This window comes from Mustela lutreola, chromosome 1 (assembly GCF_030435805.1).
Source record: "Mustela lutreola isolate mMusLut2 chromosome 1, mMusLut2.pri, whole genome shotgun sequence".
Lineage (NCBI taxonomy): Eukaryota > Metazoa > Chordata > Mammalia > Carnivora > Mustelidae > Mustela > Mustela lutreola.
Window position 1 is genome coordinate 8320269 of NC_081290.1, and position 23864 is coordinate 8344132.

Consider the following 23864-nt stretch of genomic DNA (forward strand, 5'->3'; position numbering starts at 1 on the left):
ACACGTCGGTGGCTCAGTCAGTGAAGCCTCTGCCTTCGGCTCAGGTCTGATCCCAGGGTCCCAGGATTGAGTCCCGCATTGGGCTCCTTGCTCAGCAAGGCATCTGCTTCTCCCTCTACCTGCTGCTCCCCTGACTTGTGCCCTGTCTCTCTCTCTCTCTGACAAATAAATAAATAAAATCTTTTTTAAAAAAAATCTATTGTAGGGGCACCTGAGTGACTAAGTGGGTTAACACCTCTGCCTCCAGCTCAGGTCACAATCCTGGGGTCCTGGGATGGAGCCCTGCATTGGGTTCTCTGCTCAGCAGGGCACCTGCTTCCTCTTCTCTCTCTCTGCCTGCCTCTCTGTCTGCCTCTCTGTCTACTTGTGATCTCTGTCTGCCAAATAAATAAATAAAATCCTAAAAAAAAAAAATCTATTGCATTTCTGTATATAAGGAGTGACTAATTGAAAATGAAATGTTAAAAATACATCTTACAATAGTTAACCAATCATAACACACTTAGAAGTAAATTTTTTAACTTTGAGGGTAACCTCTACAATGAGAACTAGAAAACATCACTGACAGATGACCCAAGTAAATGGAAGGTATGCTATGTTCATGGACTGAAAGATTCAATAGTGTTAAGTTGTCAATTCTTCCAAACTGATCAATAGCTTCAATGTAATCTCAATCATAATTCTATGAGGCTTTTTGGTAGAGGCTGACTGATTCTAAAATTTATATGACCAGGCACAGGAAAATCCAAAGCAATCTTGAAAGTGAGTGAAGTTGGAGGACTCACAATACCTCACTTCAAGACTCACTCCACAGATTCAGCGATCAGGATGGCATGGTACTGGTGTAGGGATAGGCATATACATCAGTGGAACAGAATAAAGAGCCCAGCTTTAGATTCACACTTATTAATTGCTAAAGCAATTCAATGGAGAAAGGAAAATCTTTTCAACAAAAAGCACTTGACAACTTGACAGCCATATTGGGAGGTGGAGGGGAACTGAACCGTAATCTCTACTTCAGGGAATACAGAAAATTTTATTACAAATGGATTATAAATCTAAACATAAAAGCTAAAACTGAATAGTTTCTGGGTGAAAACTTTAATTTGTGTGCTAGATACAGGCAAAGTTTTCTAAGAATACAAAACGTAAAGGACAAAAGAAAAAAAACTGATCAATTCAGCTTCAGAAACATTAAAATCTTATGCCCATGAAAAGACACCATTAACAACATGAATACCAAGCCAAAGACTGGGAGAAAATATTTGCAAAACCCGTACCTGACAAAGAACTTGCATCCAGATATATAAAGAACTCTCAAAACTGAATCTTAAAAAGAAAATAAATCATTTTTTTTAAATGAGTTTCATACACCAGCAGGCATTCTACAAAGGAAGGTCTTTATATGGGCAACATGCATGTGGGAAAACAAACAGACAAACAAACACAACAGACCAGTGGTTCCCTAGGAGTGAGGATGAAGGTAGGTACAGGGACTGACAGAAAAGGAACATGAGAAAACTCTCTCAATTCATAAGCAAAACAAAACAAAACACTTGGTATTCTGACAGGGGTTGAAGTTACATGAAAGTTTACATTTTTTTTTAAACTTAAGAAATAATACACTGAAGATGTGTGCATTTCAGTGCAACACAAATTTCACCTAAAAACATGCATATTGACCTGTAGTTAATGATATGCACGCTGAAGTTTTAGTTATACATTTGAAGTTATACATCTGAAGTTTTTCATAATAAAATTTTGAAAAATTACAACCAAAAACTACAACAAAAATACAAGCATCCCCCAACATCTTGATCCCTTTACTATGCTCTCCTCTTTTTCTGACAGCACATCAACTTCTAATAAATATAATCGGATATTTATCACATTTACTTTCCATTGTCCATCTCTCCTGCTACTCCACGAGGATAGAAATTTTTGTCTTTTTGACTTTCTTGCCCTGATGTATTCCTACCACAAAGAACAGGGCCTGCGACAAGAGGGACTCAATAAACATTTGTTGCATAAATGATTACTATCATTATTGACTCATAGAAAGAAACTAGACAAAATCTAGGAGACAACCAGGAACAATTAGAACAGGCCACCATAAGGAAAAGATGTCTGATCCTTCTACAACCTCTGAATTCCATCCTTTAAAAACATAATAAAAAACCAAAGGTCGCTTTCATTAAAATCTTTGTCAGTATCTTTGCATCAACATTGTTAAGTAACTGGCGTTTTTACATCTTCCAATATAAAGGTGAAGTAAAAGACTCATGTTTGTCTCTTCTTTATTGATTTCTTCCTTTCAGGACTTGAAAAGTCAGAAATTTAAGGTAGAGTTTTATGCTGAAAGACAAAGTCCACACTCTGAAGACAAATATAGGCCCTTGAAAATGTGCTCATTTATGCACTCAACAAATATTTACTGGGTGTCTACCATGTGCCCAATATTGTCCTAAAGATTTAGGATACATAGCGAACCAAAAAGACAAAATTTTTACCCCCTGGAGCCTACATTCTAATGGAATAAATGTCTTCTTAATCAAATTATTTAGCTATCGTCTCTTAATGAGTTAATTATTTTGAAGGAGTAAATAGGGAGATACTTCTGGAAGCTGTTTCCTGTTCTCAAGCCAATAAGAAATATTTAAATCCTTTGGGTTCCACATCAAGGTTTCGAGACAGAAAATACTTATCAGGTGATAAGTACTTGCCCAACATCATTTACGAGCTGTTTCATCATTGAGGAGTCAGAGGACAAAAAAGGAATGGGAAGTGAGTCTAATCTCACTCTGCTACTCCACCCCCAAATATGAGAATTGGTAGAGCTTGGAGGTGGAGTGGGAGGTACTGTCTAGGCCATAAAGGGGTGGAACTGGCTGGCCCTCCACCCTTCCTTAGTCTCTCTCCTATAGCCACACAAAATTTGTAGCACATTCCTAGGTCGACCTATTTTAAAGGCTGTGAAAGAACCATATTAACAGGAAGTGGGAACCTATACATAACACAAAGGCTGCTGCCTTTGCCCTTCATAATTCTCTTAAGTGACCTCAAGAGTATATGGAGATCTAAAAGTTGCCCTGGTTTAAGCCCTTGGTTTCCTCGGCACTAGACACAGTGACTTCTGTCAAATGTACTACCTACACTCCAAGCAGTGTATATTCTACAGAGGAGAACACTCAGATGAGCGAACACGTCTGCTCTGATGAGCTTCTCTAACACACAAGGGAAAAGAAGAGATGTTGTATTTGGGGGACCTCGCCTGCAAACTTGACAAGAGCAGCTGGTCTCACCCGTGTCCTAACTACCTCTTTCCTCTAGTGCCTGGCACAGAGTTATATGCAGATCAGTACATCTTGTTTGAACTGGTAAATGAATAAAGAGGGTCAGAAGGCAGTCATACAAACAGACCTTTTAAAAAAACTTTCTACAAAGAAATATTCAGATGTTTCAAAGGGCCTTTTGATTTTGGTAAATTCTTTATCAATGCAGAATGCACTCAAAAAATAAATTAGAACATCATGGTAAGGGAAAAAGAAAAAAAAGAAGTGAAAACAAAAAGAAGTAATCACAGTGGTTCCAGGCAATTCTGGATCTTGGAAGATACTTTGAGTAGTCAGGCATCTTGAGTTACATGATGTAACCTGGTTATGAGAGCAATTGCTCAAAAAGAGGTAATTCTATAGATCTCAGTGACCTTGGGGTGGCTTCCACCTAGGAATAAATAGGGAGATACATACGTGGCTACCAGGACCAACCAATCATACAAATATGTAAATCACATCAAAATAATTTACTCAGCATCCACTATAAACCATTAGGCTTAAAAACAAAACAAAACAAAAAAACACTACTCAGTGCTGCCACCACTTGGTTAACATAACCACACGCAGGAGAATTGTTTTCTACTTTGTTCACCTTGCATATAATTTCTTTGATAAAAATGTTACCTGTTAGAAAAAAAAAAAATTTTTTTTTAATGAGAACATGCTATCACAGGGATAGCTTTGTTTCTGTGTAAACATTCAAAGTATGTCACAAATGATTTGAACAAAATACTCTGTTTGAAATTTGGCCTTTTTTTTTTTTTTTGAGGGAATACAGAAATTGGTTACATCATAATTCATGGCTGTGACACAACTTCAATACTGGTTCAAGCAAGGTCTGATTTTAAGTAATTAACTATTTTTCATAATAAGCTAGGCATATGCAAATCCACCACCCAAAACAGAAGTTAGGGCCTTGATAGCAATCTCTGTTCAAGCACACAATACATCCACCAAGCCATCCCTTTTCCTGCTGCAGCATAATGGGAACTTCATTCTACATTCTGTGCTTATCATTCCCTTGACTTCCTTTCTACATAGTTTTATTGCATTTATTTGTATTCCTAAAAGATCTAGTTTTTTAAACCATAGCTTTATTTAAGAATATTTGAATATAATAGACTATGTATACTTAAAGTATATAATTTGATAAGCTTTGCTATATGTATATGCCTGTGAAAACCATCACCACAATCAGTGAGCACATTCACCACTCTGGAATTTCCTCAAACCCCTTTTCCTTCCTCTTTCCTGTCCCCTAACCGCCAACCACCAGTAACCACTTGTTATATCCCTCCAGAATGTATATGTTGAAGCCCCAAATCCTAATGTATTAGTATTTGGAGATGGGGCCTTTGGGAAGTAATTAGGTCTAGGTGAGGTCATCAGGAATGAACCCTCAGGATGGAACCCTCAGGATGGAATTGGTGCCCTTATAAAAAGAGATACAAGAGAGTTTGCTTTCTTTCTCCACCTTGTGAGGATACAGAAGAAAAAAAGGGAACTGTCCAAAAGCCAGGAAGGGAGCTCTCACCAACTCTGACCATGCTGGTACTGATTTCAGATTTTTAGCCTTCAGAATTGTAAGGAAATAAAGCTCCTATGAACATGCATATACAATTCTTCATATTGATATGTGCTTGCTTTTCTTTTAGGTAAATATGTAGACATGAAATGGCTATGCCATATAATGGATATACATTTAACTTTCTAAGACATGACCAAATTATTTTCAAAGGGAACCATTTTGCATTCCTATCAGCAACACCACCTCCTCACCAATATACGGTAAGGTCAGTAGTCTTTCTCATTTCAGCCATTTTAACTGTTTAATAGTTTAATAGAATCTTATTACAGTTTCCACTTGAATTTCCCTAATAACTACTTACACTGAGTATCTATTCATGTAATTATTTCTTCTATGATGAAGTGTCTGTTCAAATGTTTTGACCACTTTTGGAATTTATCCTGCTTGGTGTTCTCTGGGTTTGGTGTTTGTCTTTAATTTTGGAAAGTCTCAGTCAGTATTACTTCAAATCTTTTATTGTTGTTGTTGTTCTGTTTCTCTCTTATCTTGGTATCCAACTCATGAGTGTTAACTTTTTTAAAATGGCCTACAATTCTTGGATGCTCTGGGGGTTTTCCCCGCTTCTTCTTCTTCTTCTTCTTCTTCTTTTTTAAATTTAAAATATTTCTTTGCATTTCAGTTTGAGAAATTTCTCCTGGCATGTTCTCAAGCATATTATCCTTGGCCTGTCCAGTCTACAACTGAGCCCATCAAAGCATTCTTCTGTTAGAGTAGCTTTGATTTCTAGAATTTCTTTTTGATTCTTTCTGAGAGTTTCCATCTCTCTGATTTCCTTGCCCATCTGTTCTTGCATGTTATCTACTCTTTCCATTAGACCCCTTAATATATGAATCACGGTTACTTTAAATTCCCTGTTCAATAATTCCAAAACCTGTGTCATGAGTCAATCTGGTTCTGATGCTTGTTTTGTCCCTTCAAACTGTTTTCATTTGCCTTTTGTCACACCTTGTGATTTTTTTGCTGCCATACCCAAAACTATGGGCCCAGGAGTTTCTCACTCTTAAACTAGCATACTTTGGCCTCCAAAAGCTCATCAAAATTCCATTTAGGAGTCTCTTTAAGATATCAGTGTATAGTCCCAGTAGCTTCTGTTCAATGTCAGTAGATCTTGGTTCTGACTCTGTATTCGCCTCTCTCCAGATTTTGGGGTGGTGGTTTGCCCTACACCCTCAGTTCTCTGATGGTCCAGAAAAGAACTAATTTTCAGTTTGTTCAGCTTTTTCTTGTGGTAAGGACAAAAGGACTTACATTACTCTGGCTAGAAGTTGACTTTTCTCAGGTTGTTTTTATTTTCTTGACAGAGATTGTTGAGAGCTCTTCATATATTCTGTATATTCCTATGTTGTCAGATATATGCCATGCAAATATTTTCTCTTTGTAGTCTATTTTAAAATTTTTTTCTATTAAGGTATAATTAAACTCTAATACTATATTAGTTTCAGGTATACAATGTGGTTTGATATTTGCATATAATGCAAAATGATCACCACAACAAATCTAATTAAAATCCATCACTATACAGTTACATTTTTTTCTTATGATGAGAACTTTCAAGATCTACTCTTAGTAACTTTCATATATGCAATATGGTATTAATTTTAGTACATGCTGCACATCATATGCCCATGACTTATTTTGTAACTGAAGGTTTGTACCTTTTAAGATTTTTGATTAATTTTAAAATTGGGTAGTGTTAATAATCTTCCAACCATGTTACCCATCTTCAAAGCTGTTTCAGCTATTCTAAGTATTTCATATTTCCATATGAATTTGACACTCTGATTGTCTACTGCTACAAAAAAGTATGATGGGATTTTGATTGAGACTTCCTTGAATCTACAAATCAATGTAAAAGTAACTGACATTTTAACAACATTTAGTCTTCAAGTCCATGAACATAGTATAGTGATCCATTGTTTAGGTTTTATTTCATTTCTCTTAGGAATGTTCTAGTTTTTGATGTACAGGTTTTTCTCATCTTTTGTCAAATTTATGCTTAATGATTTCATTTTTTGATGTTATTTAAATTTTTTTCATTTCAATACCTGATGTTTGATGCTAATACACAAAATGTCAGTTGCATTTTCCATATTAATCTTGTATTTTTCAACTTTGCTAAAATCACTTATTAGTAGAATTGGTAGTCCTTTTTTTTTTCTAGGTTCCAATGGATTTTACACATAGACAGTTGTATTATTTGCTTTTTTTCTTCTTCTTACCTTATTGTGCTGCTTAGAATTTCAAGTACAATGTTAAACCAACATCCTTGACTTCTTCCTCATCACAGGAGGAAAACATTCAGTCTTTCATGATCAGTTATATTAGCTGTAAATTTTTCACACATGCCCCTTAATCAGTTCGAGGACGTTCCCTTTTATTATTAGTTTTATGATGGCCTTTTATCAGAAATCAACGATACATCTTACCAAATATTTTATCTGTATCTACTGAGATGATCATATGACTTTTCATATTTAGTTTGTTAACGTGATTAAATACACGTTTGATTTCCTAATTTTAAAGCAATGTTGCATTCCTAGAATAAACCCTTTTGGTCATAAGGAATGATCCCCTTTATTATTGCTAGATTTTGTTAGATTTGGTTAACATCTTTTACATTTATGTTCATAAACGATACTGGTCTATGGCTTTCCTTTTTTGTAATGTCTTTGCCTGGTTTTTGGTATCAGGGTATAGTGGCCTCACATAATGAGTTCAGGAGTATTTCTTCCGTTTTAGCATTATTTTTTCCTTAAATATTTCATAGAATTCACCAGTGAAGCCAACTGGATATGGAGCTTTCTTTGTGGAATTAATTTTAACTACAAAGTCAACTTTTAAAAAAATTTTTTTTTATAAACATATAATGTATTATTAGCCCCAGGGGTACAGGTTTGTGAATCGCCAGGTTTACAAACTTCACAGCACTCACCATAGCACATACCCTCAAAGTCAACTTTTTAATAGAATTAATCACGTTATCATCTACTTTCTTTTAAAAGATTTTATTTATTTATGACAGAGAGAGATAGCAAGAGAGGGAACGCAAGATGTTGAAGAGGGAGAAGCAGGCTCCCCACTAGGCAGGGAACCCAATATGGCATTTGATCCCAGGATCACCACCCAAGCCAAAGGAACTTTTGAGCCACCCAGGTGCCCCACATTACCTACTTCTTGAATGGGCCTTGGCAGTGTGTGTCTCTCAAGAAAGCTGTTTACTTCATCAAAATTGTCAAATTACTCAGCATAAAATTGTTAGAAATAATTCCTTTTATCTTTTTAATTGCCTTAGAATCTGTGTGATGTCACCTCTCTCATTCCTGATATTGGTAATTTGTATCTTTTTTTCCTTGATCAATTTACCTTTTGTTTCATTCATTTTCTTTACTATTTGTTTTCTATTTTATTAATTTCTGCTTTGATCTCTATTATTTTTTTTCTTGTCTTCCCTTTGTCTTTAACTTGCTTTTTTTTTCTAGTATCTTAAGGCAGAAGCTGAGGTTAATTTGGGATCTATCTACTTTTCTAAGGTAGGTATTATTAAGTATAGAGGTACTATATATTTCCTCCACATACTGCTTTAGCAGCATACCATAAATTTTGATATGTTGTGTATTCATAAAAAGTTAAAAATAATTTCTAACTTCCCTTTTTTAAATTCAATACATGGGTTATTTAGAAGGGTGTTATTTAGTTTCTAAGTGTTTGGAAATTTCCAGATATTTTTCTATTAGTTATTTTTAATTTAATCCATTGCAGTCAGGGAAAACACTTTGGGCAACATGAATCTTTTCATATTTGAGATTTGTTTTATGGTATAGAATACATTATTTCTTGGTAAATGTTCTATGTAAACCTAAGAAAAAAATGTGTATTCTGTCCTTTTCTGGGATAGTGATCTACAAATGTCAATTAGGTCAAATTGAAATCCCTATGGATTTTCTGTTTTCTCAATTATTGAGAAACAGGTATTGAAATCTATGATTATAATTTTGGATTTGTCTATTTTTATTTTAGTTTTTTAATTTTTCTATTAGTTTATTATTGCAGCTTTCTTCTTAGGTATGTAAGTGATTAAAATTGTTATTTCTGGGGTGCCTGGGTGGCTCAGTCATTAAGCATCTGCCTACAGCTCAGGTCACAAACCCAGAGTCCTGGGATGGAGCCCTGCATCAGGTTCACTGCTCAGAGGGAAGCCTGCTTCTCCCTCTCACACTCCCCCTGCTTGTGTTCCCTCTCCCGCTGTGTCTCTCTGTCAAATAAAATAAACTCTTCAAAAGAAAAAAGATTGTTATTTCTTTTTGATAAATGGATCCCTTTATTACTGTGGCATAACCTTTTTAATCCCTGATAATATTCATTGCTCTAAAATACACTTTGCCTGATATTAACATAACCATTCTAATTTTCCTTCAATTTGTGTTAACAGGGTATATCTTTTCCATCCTTGATAATAACCTCTCTGTGTATTTACACTTGAAGTGTGTTTTTTGCATGCAGCATACAGTTTATCCAATCTGACAACCTCTGACATTTTATTGGGTTATTTACAACATTATATTTTATGTGATTAAAATTATCATCTTTATATGTGATTTCACTGTTGTCTTCCCCCCCCCCTTTTTCTTCTTTCCTTTAGAATAATTAAGTACTTTTAGTGATTTCATTTTATTTCCTTAATTGGTTTACTAGCTATAGAACTTTATTGTTGTTTTTTTTTTTAGTGGTCACTTGTGCTTCTTTTATATCGACTTTTAATTTATCTCAGTCTATCCTCAAGTGATATATAACTTCCATACAGTATAAAAATCTAACATTAATATCCTACCATTCTTCTCTCCCAACTTTTATGCTATTGTACATTTTAGTTTCATTTATGCTACAAACCACATATTACATGGTTTTTGTTTTCAGTTAAATATCAATTCTAAGATGATTTGAATGATAAGAAAAATATGATATGTATTCACTCACATAGCTACCATTTCCAGTGCTCTTCATTCCTTTGGATAGACATGTATTTTCATCTTCTATCACCTCCTTCTGTCCAAAGGACTTCCTTTAACATTTTTTTGTACTATGGGCCTGCTGATGATTGTTTTCAGCTCTGTCTGGGTTCTCCTCTCCCTAAATTTCTGAAAAAATACTTTATCTTGCCTTTGTTTTAAAAGACAGTTTCCCTGAGTATAGAATTCATGATTGACAGTTTTTTTTTTCCTTTTCAATACTTTAAAGCTCAAACTATTTGCTTGCTTTCTAGCTTACATTGTTTCTAACAAGAAACCTCCTGTCTTTCTTCTTTGTGTTCCTCTATATGTTAATGCAATCCCCCCACCCTCCACTACTTTTAATATTCTTTCTATCACACTGTTTTGGAACAAGTTGATTATGATGTTTCTGGTATAGTTTTCTTCATGGTATATGGCTTGAAGTATATGTTGAGCTTCTTAGATCTGTAGGTTTATAGTTGTCATCAAATTTGTGTGTGTGTGTGTGTGTGTGTGTGTGCATGTGTGTTTTAATCTGAAATCTGAGTCACTTATGAAAGGATACTTAATTCTTATTCATAAAGCTCCAAAAAAATCCCATTCCCTCCTTCTTAAAATCTGCAATCATTCATAACACCTTGCTTCCATGATAACTGCAACAAAAAGAGGAGTGGCAAGGGAACACAACAGCTTTTAGCCATTCTCTGTCCAGAATTGGCTCCAAACAAGTCACTTCCCCTCACAATCCAGTAGAGAGTAGTCACATGGCCATAACCTAGTTGCTCTGAGAAGCTGGGACATGTGAGGGACCATATGGCTATTGGAGAATTTTTTCTGCCACAGAGAAAGGTAGCATTGAAACTAGGAATAACAGAATTAAAATAATTTCAGAGGACATGAGCTGGGAAGAGCTCTGTGAGGTCATGGCATTTAAGCTGAGACCTGAAGGGTAGAAAGAAGTCAGTTCTGGTATGTTTGAAAGAGAACTGATATAGTTAAGGGGTCAGAGGTTAAAGCCCCATTCACGTAATAAATGTGCATTATCCTGGCATGTCTTCTATATAATAAATACTATAGGTATAGAAAGATTTCGGGGGTACAGAGATAGAGGATCCTCATCAAATCTTGAACAGTGTCAGAACTTATACACCACTCTTAGAAAATATGCAGAAGGATGAGACTTGAATTAAAACAAACAAAAAAAGCAGTCGCTGGGAAGTTACAGGTTTCAGTCATTCCAGCAGCAACATTCACTAAAAGTCTACCATGATACAGAGTGGATTTCAGAATAAAATATTAACTGCAACTCTCCCTACTTTGGTGGAACTAGCAGTCCAGTGGAGGAAACATATTACTAAAAAAAATAATAAAATATTCCATGTGGAACTGTCCCACAGAACTGGGCTTTCTTCCTAGAGAAAGAGCAAAAATGTTGTCATAAAGTTCAAGTCAAAATTTGGATATCAGTTAGAAATAAACAGAATAAATGGCTCTACAAACATGAACAAGTCCAGAGTGATGAAATTTCCTACTCTTGTCAAGAACATTAAAAATAAAGCAATAAGTATTCTCTATACATAAATTGTATAATCTCTTAAGAAAAGCAATATGGCCAAGACTTTTTTTCTCCAAATTAATAATTAAGTTTTAGGCAATGCATATATCTATATCCTTACTAATTAGGTCAATATCCCCATTTTTATGCTTACTAATTATTAGAAAAGTTTACCTTTGTTAAATCAACACAATAAACTTTAACTTTTCTTACTCAATTCCTCCAGATTTAATCCTTTAATCCTAGATTTCATTCTAATTTTTGTTTAATCCTCTTACATGAATTGGAAGATGTTAATATCAAAGACTTCAACCTTGATAATTAAAGGGAAACAGTTGAAAAGCTATGTTAGAATGAGATAGATAAGACGGAATGAGTTTTCCCATTCTACCTAATAATTTTGTTTTAGAAATAGATGAAAAGTAGACTTAAGAAAGCAAGAAAACATAAGGAGATGAGCAAGCCTGTCTCTCGGCACCTGCCCTGCAGTCTCTGTTATAGGATGATGATTATGGCTGAACGGACACTATCATTCCTTCTCCTGGCATTGCTTTATGACTCACTACCTCTGACCTCACACAAGATTCTCAGTTCACTTCAAATCCTTAACTATACATCACAGATTGAAAAAAAAAAAATAGCACCTACGGTAAGAATTGCTGTGGGTATTAAATGATTTACTATATAGAAAGCACTTTGGAACCATAGTAAATGGTAAATATTTGCAATTACACATACCAGTAATAGTTGTTGTCATAAAGCAATAGTAAAACACCACATTAAAATATCATTTAGTGCTTGCTGTTTATAGGGTTATATCTGAATGCTTTCATACAGTTCATATAATTGAAATCCACTTAATCCAAACTTCTCCTGTACCAAATCCCATGTTATAACAAATATTTATGGCAAATTTCCAGCACACTTTAAGCTTCTAGATATTTTAATTTCTCTCCATTGTTTTAATTTCTCTTCATTGTTTAGTTAGTTTTAGCCATTGAGAATGGCTCTCAATGTTTAAAGCTCATTATTTCAGCCTTTTTTTTCATATTACATACTGATACATACCCTACAAATGACATAACTTTTAACATAATATGACTTCTATAGATAAAACTCAATAAAAGCTAAACACAAATAATACATGATTAGGAGAAAAAATATACAGAACATGAATAGAAGACATCTTTTTGGCCTTGACAAAATGACCACTTATGATGCTAACAGACCGCACACAGTCAGGATAGGAGTAGGGAAGCATCTCATGTGATTGTTTTTTTTGTTTTTTTTTTTTAAAGATTTTATTTATTTATTTGACAGACAGAGGTCACAGGTAGGCAGAGAGGCAGGCAGAGAGAGAGGGGAGGAAGCAAGCTCCTTGCCGAGCAGAGAGCCCGATGAGGGGCTTGATCCCAAGACCATGACCTGAGCCGAAGGCAGAGGCTTTAACCCACTGAGCCATCCAGGTGCCCCTCATGTGATTGTTTTTATTTCTCTGTAGTTCGTGGATCAGCTTCAGGAATATAGTCAGGCTACATGACTGCAGACACACAGTTATATCCTGACCACTTCCAATCCTGACCAAATCTGTACCCCTTGGGAACATAAAAGGGGATCTGTCCTGAGACAAACTCATTACCACTGAACAAGGCAGAATTCTATCTCATTTCTTTGGTTTTTATCCAAATGAGATGCATGGAAGCTGTTTGTATACTCTGATTAATCTTATGCAAACTTGTCCTGCAACATCAGAATTATAATTCTAAGTTAGAATTTCTTTTACTCAAGATACTGCCCTAATTGTGAAAAATAACCTCCCTTTTCTAATCATGACATAATTTAGAATACAAATTATTAAGCAAATGATAGAAAACTAGAGGTGTGATCAACGAGAATCATCTCATTTGCTCATTTGCTCATTGTTTCACTGGTTTGTTGCAATCGTCTTATCAAGACCTGGATGGGAGGGGGTATCTCAACCTGCTTCCACATAGCCAACCTACCAAAATGACTAAAGGAGTTCCATTTCTTCTGTAACATTTGGAAGCTGATGCTCGGGGCTTGATGAAGAAACCAGAAAGCAGTGTTTTTAACTCCTGCCCATACCAGTTGACCTTCATGATACTCAACTGACAACTGTGTGTATTTCTTACACTGTTTTTGCTGGTTCTTTCACAATAAATATGTACTTTAATTAAAAATAGTATAAACAAAAAATATATAATAAATATAATAAATAAAATACAATAAAATATAATAATAACAATGGAGTGTGAGAAGAAAACAATTGCTATTTCTATAAAAACTAAAATGAATATTTTGGAAAAACTCTCAAGAACTAAAATGAATTAGTAAGGATTTAGCTACAGATAAGACAATCATGAATATTTGGAGGTCTTTTTTTAAGATTTGGAGATTTAAAAAATATTTTATTGGGGCGCCTGGGTGACTCAGTGGGTTAAAGCCTCTGCCTTTGGCTCGGGCCATGGTCTCGGAGTCCTGGGATCGAGTTCCGCACTGGGCTCTCTACTCAGTGGGGAGACTGCTTCCCCCTCTCTGTCTGCTTGTGATCTCTGCCTGTCAAATAAATAAATAAAATCTTTAAAAAAAAAATCTTATCTATCTATTTATCTATCTATTTATTTATTTAGAGAGCACAAACAGGCAGAGGGGAAGAAGGAGAGGGAGAGAATCCCAAGTAGACTCCACACTGAGTGCAGATCCTGAAGTGGGGCTCAATCTCACAACCATGAGATCATACCTGTGTCAAAATCAGGAGTCAGATGCTTAACTGACTGAGCCACCCAGAAGCCCCAGATGGGGAGATATTTTAAAATTCAATATGAATTTTCACTGAGATAGCTTCATCTCAAACTGAAAATGAGAGGCAATGAATCGCAAGTATTATTAATGCCAGAAAATGATTCAAAATTCCAATCAGTAGGTTCCAAAGAGCTGTGGACCCCCATCAAAAGATAGATGAATGAATGAGTATTTAAATGATTTATGTTATAATACACTATTTAAGGTAAATACGCATTGTTTTATGATAACCAGTTTTTTCTGTGGATCAACATACCATATGTCCCAGTATCTTGTAGATTAAGTGGGGTAAGTAATATAGACGAGTCTCCTCATATATAAAATACAGAAGAAAATCCCTTCTCATAAGGCTGCCTTGAGGATTAGATAAAACTCTCCCTGTCAAGGAATAGTTGTCACACGGTACGACACATTACTCATTGGCTAACACTGATGTGCTGGTGAGGGGTAACCTAATAGTTAAAAGAAATGGCATGAGGAGCCAGTCTTCTGGACTCACATCCCAGCTCAATTACTTACCAGCTCCAGCGGCCTTAAGGGAAGTGACTCAGCCACTCCTTGCTTAAAATCCTTCATTAGTAAAATGTCCATAATAGCTCCAACCCCTAAGGGTTATCATGAGGATTCAGTGAAGTAATACATGTAGAAGTGCCAAGACATAACAAATGCTTAATGTAATACATTTCAGCCAGTATTATTTTGCATATTAGCGACTTTTCAGCAAGATAGAGAATTGTCCTTTCTTGCATCGCCTGGGTGGCTCAGGGGTTAAGCCCCCGCCTTCTGCCCAGGTAATGTTCTCAGAGTCCTGGGACTGAGCCCGCATCGGGCTCCCTGCTTGGTGGGGAATCTGCTTCTCCCTCTGCCTGTGGCCCTGGTTGTGCTCTCTCCCTCTAGCTCTCTGGTCTATCTTTCTCTCTAATAAGTAAAGAAAAAAAGAGAGAGAATTGTCCTTTCTTGGAGCACCCAGATATTTGTTATTACCTTTGGTCCCTTTGCCTCTGTGCTTCTTACCATCTAAACTGAACACAGAACAAAGCAATTTACTACAGACAGATCAACAGTGCCATCTAGTGGCAATTCGCCAAATGTAAAATGTTGTCCCAAAATGGTAAAATTTCTACAGACAGAAACTTAATTTTTAAGACAAACTCAATCCAATGTTTTAAATTTGTAAATTTATAAATTTGTGACATTTTTATAACTATTTTAATTCAATACAAAGACAGGTGGGAGAATTTTTTTTAAAATATTTTATTTATTTATTTGACAGAGAGATCACAAGCAGGCAGAGAGGCAGGCAGAGAAAGAAAGGGGGAGGGAGGCTCCCCGCTGAGCAGAGAATCCGATGTGGGACTCGATCCCAGGACCCCGAGATCATGACCCGAGCTGAAGGCAGAGGCTTAACCCACCAAGGAACCCAGGTGCCCCAGGTGGGAGAAATTTAAAAAACCAAACCACAAGAAGATTGCTTGGCATATACAGAAAAAAAAAAAAAAAAAGACTCTTTTTTAATATAAACCAAACAACTGGGTTTAAGCCCACTGCCGAATCTTTTGGGACCAATCTGTCATGTTAATAAACCACTCGGAATTAGAAATGTTAATTTCTGGTACAATTTGGACAGCACAAAACTTACATACTAAGGCAGTAAGTTCTACTGCGGGATAAAGTATCCTGTTAATACCATACAAAGATCTCATGCAATAGCACTATTGAGCTTTTGCTTTCTGCAAAATATACAGAATTCAAAATTACTGTCTTCTGTGCTCTACTGGCAGTCCTGACTGTACTCAGTTGAAATAGGTCTGAATTTCAGAGCCACCATTTAGTTAAAGAACACCAGTCATCAATAACACAGTGCAGATGTCAGATACTGCGGTAAATTAACTGAGTAGTGATTATGTAAGAGCGGTCAGCCCTCTGGTCCTCCAATCACTATGTAAATAAAGATGAGCGTCGGTGAGAACATGTCACTGCCTTCCAATCTGTTGGTGACCGGTCACTGCTCATTCGTTATTCAGCTCAAACATAAGTGACAAATCATCCCTCCTTGTCTCGCAGCGAGCAGCTCAAGAGACATTTCACAAAAATAGATCACTGACAAAGGGGAGTAACCTATAAAGGTCACAGGGCAGCAAAGAAAATGCGGCGACACTGGAAGTGAAGTGAGATGTGGACAGAAGGTCTGGAAATAGGGACAACAAAGCAAAGACAGCAGAGGCCTGGGCCCACTGGCAGGTAAGGACCATGAATGCAGAAGACAAGATGAAGCCACTTTGGGAGGATTCTAGTTGAGCGTAAATGGATTGTCCAAGAACTAGGTGATGCTAGAATGTTGACACGGTGCCCTTTGGAGAAATGCGGCTGTGAGCCACGGGAGCTTAGTGAAGGCCAACTGTTTCCCACAAATGAAGAAGGTTCTTGTGACAAAAAGGATGACAATATCCCAGAGTAAGTGGGACCAGCATAAAGCATCACATTAAAGAAACTCTCAGGGATACTTCACAACTCTGAAAAAAACTACAAACCCCAGGAAGATCGCTAGGCAAATGATTACAAAGGACAAAATGGAAGCTGACCCAAACTTAGAAAGGGATATACAGTCCAGTCCATCAAGGCACAGGAAAGACACCTGCCCTATACTGTATTTTAAGTTACATGATGAGAAGAAGGCACTTGATCAACTCCACTGATCAAGTTTTTTGCAAAGAAAAAACTTTAATTCTTAATGTTTCTAAGTTTATTTGTTTTTTAGAGAGGAAGTGGAGAGGGGCAGAGGAAGAGGGGGAGAGAGAATCTTAAGCAGACTCCATGCCCAGTGTGGAGCCCTATGTGGGGCTCAATCTCACAAACCTGAGAACATGACCTGAGCCAAAATCAACAGTCAGACATGCAACTGACTGAGCCACCCAGATGCCCCTCAAAGTTTTTGGTTTCGTTTGGCTTTGCTTTTTAAAGATTTTATTTATTTATTTATTTGAATGAGAGAGAGAGAGTATGAAAGTGAGCAAGCATGAGAGAGGGAAGGTCAGAGGGAGAAGCAGCCCCCCACACTGAGCAGGGAGGCTGATGCAGGAGTTGATCCAAGGACCCCAGGATCATGACTTGAGATGAAAGTAGTTGCTCAACCAAATGAGCCACCCAGGAGCCCAGCCCCTCAATGTTATTAATGTTTTAAATTATAGTATACTAAACAAATATTTGTCTTACTTTTTTTTTCATCTCCCTATACATTTATGAACCACAGTGAGTTAATGTTTTGGGAGAACATTTCAAAGGTCACAGAACAGCTGTTATTTTTCCTATTGATTTTTAAGATCGGTTCACCTGGTTTCAGCTTACACACTCATTTTTATGGTCTTGCACTACTTTGTAAAGTGAGGACTGCATGCAATTTTTGCGTACATTTTTCTTTCACAAGTTTCAGTCATTGTAAGCATAAGTCATTTGGGATTTGTCAACAATTACGTGTTGACATTTGTCAACAATTACATGCTAATAGCTAGTCCCTTCATGAATGTATTTACTAAATTACTTGTGGTGTCACAATACAATGTCAAAAGATGCCTTTTAATCTAAAACCAAAGCAGTCATGTAGAAGAGCCTTAGGTACCTGGTAGTGGCAACTGAACTAATATACCACTGACTCTTGGGTCCAGATTCAGTTGATCAGTTATATCCAAAAGTTCTTCCTGAGAAACATCCTTAGGTTTTAGAATGATCTCACTACAGATTCCTGGAAGAAAAACAAATACAGAAAGTCACTTGACTAACGAAGATGTGGTTTTCTATTCCTGGTATCTTACACGGTATGCAATTAGTTTCTTCTGCTCCCGTCCAACTGGAAGGAAAGGCCCTTCTACAAAATGATATTCAAAGCACCATTAAAAGGGATTTCTCACATAGTGCAGATGTCTTCTTATGATGCACATGGGTTCTTTTGGCCCAATAGCCCATTGCATTTATTGATGATAAGCTAGTGTTAGTGGATTTGAATACAGTAAAGATACCAATATAGCAGAGTGAACTGGCCAGATTTATTATCTGATTCAACTAGATATAATAAAATTAGGCCTTTTAAAAATAATCGCAATATAGTTGACATACAAATATTACAACCTGGTACAACCTGGTGATTTGACAAGTCTATTCATTTTGCTGTGTCATCACAAGTGCAGATACCACCTGTCACCAGACAATCCTATTACAATACCATTGACCAAATTCCCTATGCTGTGCCTAAAAATGGGACCTTTAGATGTGCAGTGTTCCCCTGACATGTCACCACAGCATCTGAAGTCACGCTGAGTGAATGCAGGAGCAAAGTTGAAGAAAAAGATTAAGAAATGAACATAAACTTTGGTAATGAATCTCTAACAATAATAGTTAAAAACAGTAAATGTTATTCAAATAGCACTTATTTGACAATTATCATTGATAATTATCACATTTGAAGTGTGATACTTCCAGAACACATGATTTAGTAACAAGAACAACAAAAATGCATCCCCACCTACAGCAGAGGCGGCTCTGATCTTCTTCCTGACGTACGTATGACTTGCTGGGTTATCCCCCACCAAAATGATACTGAGGTGAGGTCTTCTGTTCCCAAGGGAAATCCATGACTCCACACCTCTCTGTATTTCTTTCTGGATTTGTTTGGCCATTTCAGTTCCTGAGATAATAACGGCATCGTGTCTGTGGAAAACAAAAGAATAAGTGCAGTACAAAATTCAATAAGGAACAGTCAGTCACATCAAGGTAAGAGGTACAAGTGTGAACTAACCATCTACAACTGTTCAAGTAAGCAGCCATCAATCAGTCCCAGAAAGGCAAAAAGAAATGTGTATACTGAAAGGGCTTTCTTGCTCTTTGTGATCTCAAAGTTAAAAGTGGTGAATTCAGGTTACTCTTACTGTGTATTCATTTTTCTTAAGGTACCTGATAAAGTGTACGATGGTTCTTTCTTCCTCCTGCCCCTGTCCTTTTACTATTGAAAGGCCTGGTGAAAGCAACATCTGTATGTAGCACATGATTATTTCACAAACACCAAAGGCAGATCAACAAATATCAAGAATAAAGGAAAAGGAAGAAGGGGAAGAAGCAGAAGAGGAAAAGGAGAAAAGGAAACCTTATAGCACCTGAATTCTTTCCAGCACGTGTACACTTTTTATTTTCTAATAGGGGCAGGCATCATGAGTGTCAACCAGCACAAACAAAATGCAAATTTGCTACACCTTTCAAATAAGTCAACTGTCCTTTCTAAGAGGTTGGTATGTGTGTGTATATATATATATATATATATATATATATACATATGTATATGTATATGTGTGTGTGTGTGTATACCAAGAATATTCCATTTAAGTCTCAAGAATATTCAAGAATATTCCATTTCAGTCTCAAGAATATTCAAGAATGTTCCATTTCAGTCTGACACCAGTGATCCACAGTGTCCATCCAAGTTCCGACAATTTTGACAAGAACATTGTTCTACCAAGAAGTGATTCTGAAATGTGGTCTATAGATACCAAACACTAAAATTGCCTGAGAAGCTTGGTGAACTTGCAGATTCCTACCCCATGATTCGGAACAGTCTGGAAATCTTCAAGTCTAACAAATCCCCAGACATTCTTGGGCATGACCGTGTTTGAAAACCACTTCTTCATTTCAACACAAAAGTATAGTTTTGAAATAATCATTCCCATAGGTAAACAATTGAGGAAATAAACTGATGAAATAATACAACTTTATAACTGTAGGTAAACTGAATTTTGTTTCTAATATATCTACTTTTCACTAAAAATCCCATAGCTTTCAAGTCAAGGAAAATTATGACAAATTCAGTGTATCAATCTTGCTCCACTGTCCTAATTTTATAATAGCTTTATTGAAGTATAGCTTTATTGAAGTATCTGACATATACGGCACATATTAAAGTGTGCTATTTGGTGTTTTACTATACGTGTATACTTGGGAAACTGTCATCACAATCAAGCAAATGAAACCCTCAAAAGAATCCTGGTGCTCCATTGTAATCTCACCATTCCGCCATTCTTGCCACACTCCCTTCCCTATCCCCAGGCAACCCCTGATCTGCTTTCTGTCACTATACTTTAGTTTGAATTATCATTAATTTTACAAAAATGGAATCATGCACTACATGCTCCATTTTATCCAGCTACTTTCACTCAGCATAATTAAGAGTCATTCATGTTGCTGCTCATTTCTTCTTATTGCGGAGTAGTTTTCCGTTGTATGGATATATCAAAATTTGTTTATCTGCTCAATTGCTGATGGATATCTGGGTTGTTGCCAGTATTTAGTCATGGCAAATAAAGCTATAATAAACACTCATGCACAAGCCACTGTATGCACATATTTTCTCTTGAGCAAATGTCTAGGAGCAGAATGGCTGGTTCGTATGATAGGTATGTTTACATTTGTTTTTTTGTTTTGTTTTGTTTTATTTAAAGATTTTATTTATTTATCAGAGAGAGAGAGGGGGAAAGAGCGAGCACAGGCAGACAGAATGGCAGGCAGAGGCAGAGGGAGAAGCAGGCTCCCTGCTGAGCAAGGAGCCCGATGTGGGACTCTATCCCAGGACGCTGGGATCATGACCTGAGCCGAAGGCAGCTGCTCAACCAACTGAGCCACCCAGGCGTCCCGGTATCTTTACATTTGTAAGAATCTCTCAATCTGTTTTCCATAGTGGTTGTACCATTTTACATTTGTACAGGCAGTACATAAGAGTTCCAGTTGCTCCACATACTTGCCATAACTTGGCAAGGCTGGTCGTTCCAATTTTAGACATTCAGTGGGCTATGTGGTGGTATCTCATTGTGCTGCTAATTTGCATTCTCATAATGAATAATAATGCTACACACCTATTCAGGTACTTACTTATCATCTACCTCTACTCTTTGGTGAACTGTATAATTACATGTTTTGCCTATCGTTCTATAGGTTGTTTCCTTATTACTGAGTTTTGAGAGTTATTCATAACTACTAGGCTCAAGTCCTTTACCAATATATGATTTGAAATATTTTCTCCTAGTCTGTGCTTTGCCTTTTCATTCTCTTAATTGTATCTTTGGGAGATCGGTTCTCAATTTTGATGTTCTTCATTCAGTTTTCCTTTCATGGGGCATGCCTTTGGTGATGTGTATAAAAAAGCTTTGCCTAAATCAAGGTCACAAAGGTTTTCTTCAATGTTTCCTCCTGGAAGTATTATGGGTTCAGGTTACACATTTAGTTCTATGACTTATTTCTATCACTAGTCTGTTGGGACTTTATATCAGGATATTGTCAAATGCTTTTTTTTATGTGTCTATAGAGATAATTATAAGATCACATGTTTTTTCAGTTTTAGTCTGTTAATATGATGAATTACATTGATTGATTTTCAAATGTTAAATCAGTGTGGCATTCCTGGGATAAACCTCACTTGGCCATAATGTACCTATCCTTTCTAGATATTGGGGATTTCACCTAAAATTTTGTAAAATTTTTTGTATCTCTGTGCATGAGAGGTGTTTGTCTATTTTTCTTGTGATGTCTTTGGTACGGTGTTGGTATCAGTGTGATGCTCCCTTCATCGAATGAGTTAGGAAATATCCCATCTTCTTCAAATTTCCACAAGAGTTTGTCCAGAATTGGTATTATCTCTTCCTTAAATGTTTGGTAGAATTAACCCATGAAGCCATTTAGTCCTGGAGCTTTCACTGTGGAAAGTTTTAAAACTGCAAATTTAAGTTCTTTAATATAGAGGGCTATTTATGGTTATTTATTATTTCTTGAGTGAGCTTTTATAATTTATGTCTTTGTACATTCTAATATTAGTACACCATTATATTATAGACTAAATCAAGATACAATACTTATTTCTGAGTTTAAATTTTTATCTTCAAGATTAGATAACAAACTTTTTTTACTATTTACTATGAATTTCTAGTACCCATATTTTACTAATTTATTTAAGTCACCTTTTAATTCTAAGAGAACTAGGTCCTGTTACATTAGAAAATACTAAAGGCTGCAGATATGGCAACTTATTCCAGCATGACTCATTTCTAAGAGATGGTAAAAAAATAAATACTTTCTGGGGCGCCTGGGTGGCTCAGTGGGTTAAAGCCTCTGCCTTAGGCTCAGGTCATGATCTCAGGGTCCTGGGATCGAGCCCCACATCGGGCTCTCTGCTCAGTGGGGAACCTGCTTTCCTCTCTCTCTTTGCCTGTCTCTCTGTCTACTTGTGTTCTCTCTCTCTCTGTGTCAAATACATACATACATACATACATACATACATACATACATACAAACATACATACTTTCCATAAATTAAATTGTGTCAGCAATATTCAGTTGGGGTGAAATACTATATAGAAGTGGTTTATCTGCTAATATACTAGAATTCACTTTTATCATTAAAAACATGCATTTGTGTTTTAAATTACAAAATCACCTGAGCTCTATGTTACATTTTATAGCACATGCATAGAAATGCTGCTGCTGACGTCTTTTATTAGCTGATTCTCTGTTACACACAATAATTGGTTCAAAGGCTGCTGTGAAACTGGCAATCACCAAACAAAATCCAGGATGATTATGCCTTAGAATATTAAAAAGCTGTGTGACCCTGAGAATGTCAGAGTTGGTAATGGCATAAACTCATTCCTCGTTTCCATAGAGACAATCTACATACAGATTAAATGTGACTGTACCCTGTATGTTGGGATCTGAGAGAGTGACAGGGCTTACTTTATAGCACTGATGTGCTAAGTGAGCTTGCTAATTATAGCTGACATGTTATAGCCTGGCTGAGTTGGTGTTTATGGGCAAACACCCAGGAGACTGCCACCCAATTTAAAATAGGATCTTTGAGGATTTTTCGTAGCAGCTGGTTCAGCCCATCAATTCCCTCAGTCCCTGCAGAGCCTCAGCAAGCCTGGTTCGGGGGGAGATGAGACATAAGGATAAACGAAGCAACCTGGTATTAGCGGAGGCCTAAAGTGTGGATGCCCGTACCAGTCCACATGCTGGAAGACCAGTAAACACACATATTCTCTGGCTCACATAGTCTTCAGTGTATAAGAAAATGAGATTTGTCAACATGAGGATTGTTGAAAAATATTGACTATCAATAACAGTGCAAATATTCAGGCACAGAAGCACACAGCTCCTAAGAGTTCTCCCTGGCTCAAGTCAATCTCTGCCAATCCACTTTCCATACTGCAGCCAGAGTGGTTTTCCAATGTAATCATGCCAGTTCTCTGTTAAAACTCCTTACTTCAAGCTCCTTGTTTATTAATTTAATTAATACCAACTGAAAACGTCCTATCTACCAGGCACTATTCTAGGAAATATAAATAGCAATACACAAAACAAACTGCCCACTTTCATGGGAACTATAATCTAGATGAAGACAGTTGTTTTTTTTTTAAAAGAAGACAAATTATTAAAAGGCAAATAGTTAACATTTCATGTGTGAAAAACAGAGGGAAAGGGCATATCTGGAAGCCAGAGTTGTCATTTTAAGGACTCCATTCATTCATTCATTCAAAGAGAATGTGGGC

The 23864-nt window shown here is 36.5% G+C and overlaps 1 protein-coding gene across 6 annotated transcripts in view; it reads right to left on the minus strand.

Annotated features, from left to right (window-relative positions):
• Positions 1-23864, minus strand: part of MTHFD2L (methylenetetrahydrofolate dehydrogenase (NADP+ dependent) 2 like) — a 129785-nt gene that overhangs the window by 92866 nt on the left and 13055 nt on the right. For all 6 annotated transcript variants that reach the window (XR_009350505.1, XM_059159144.1, XM_059159135.1 and 3 more), the window contains 2 exons: positions 18806-18990; positions 17906-18028 (listed from right to left, as the gene is read on the minus strand). Coding sequence is in view for 5 of the 6 variants with exons in the window: in XM_059159144.1 (XP_059015127.1) it covers positions 17906-18028; positions 18806-18990 (308 nt within the window). In the remaining variant the exon portion in view is untranslated. The remainder of the gene's footprint in view (positions 1-17905; positions 18029-18805; positions 18991-23864) is intronic.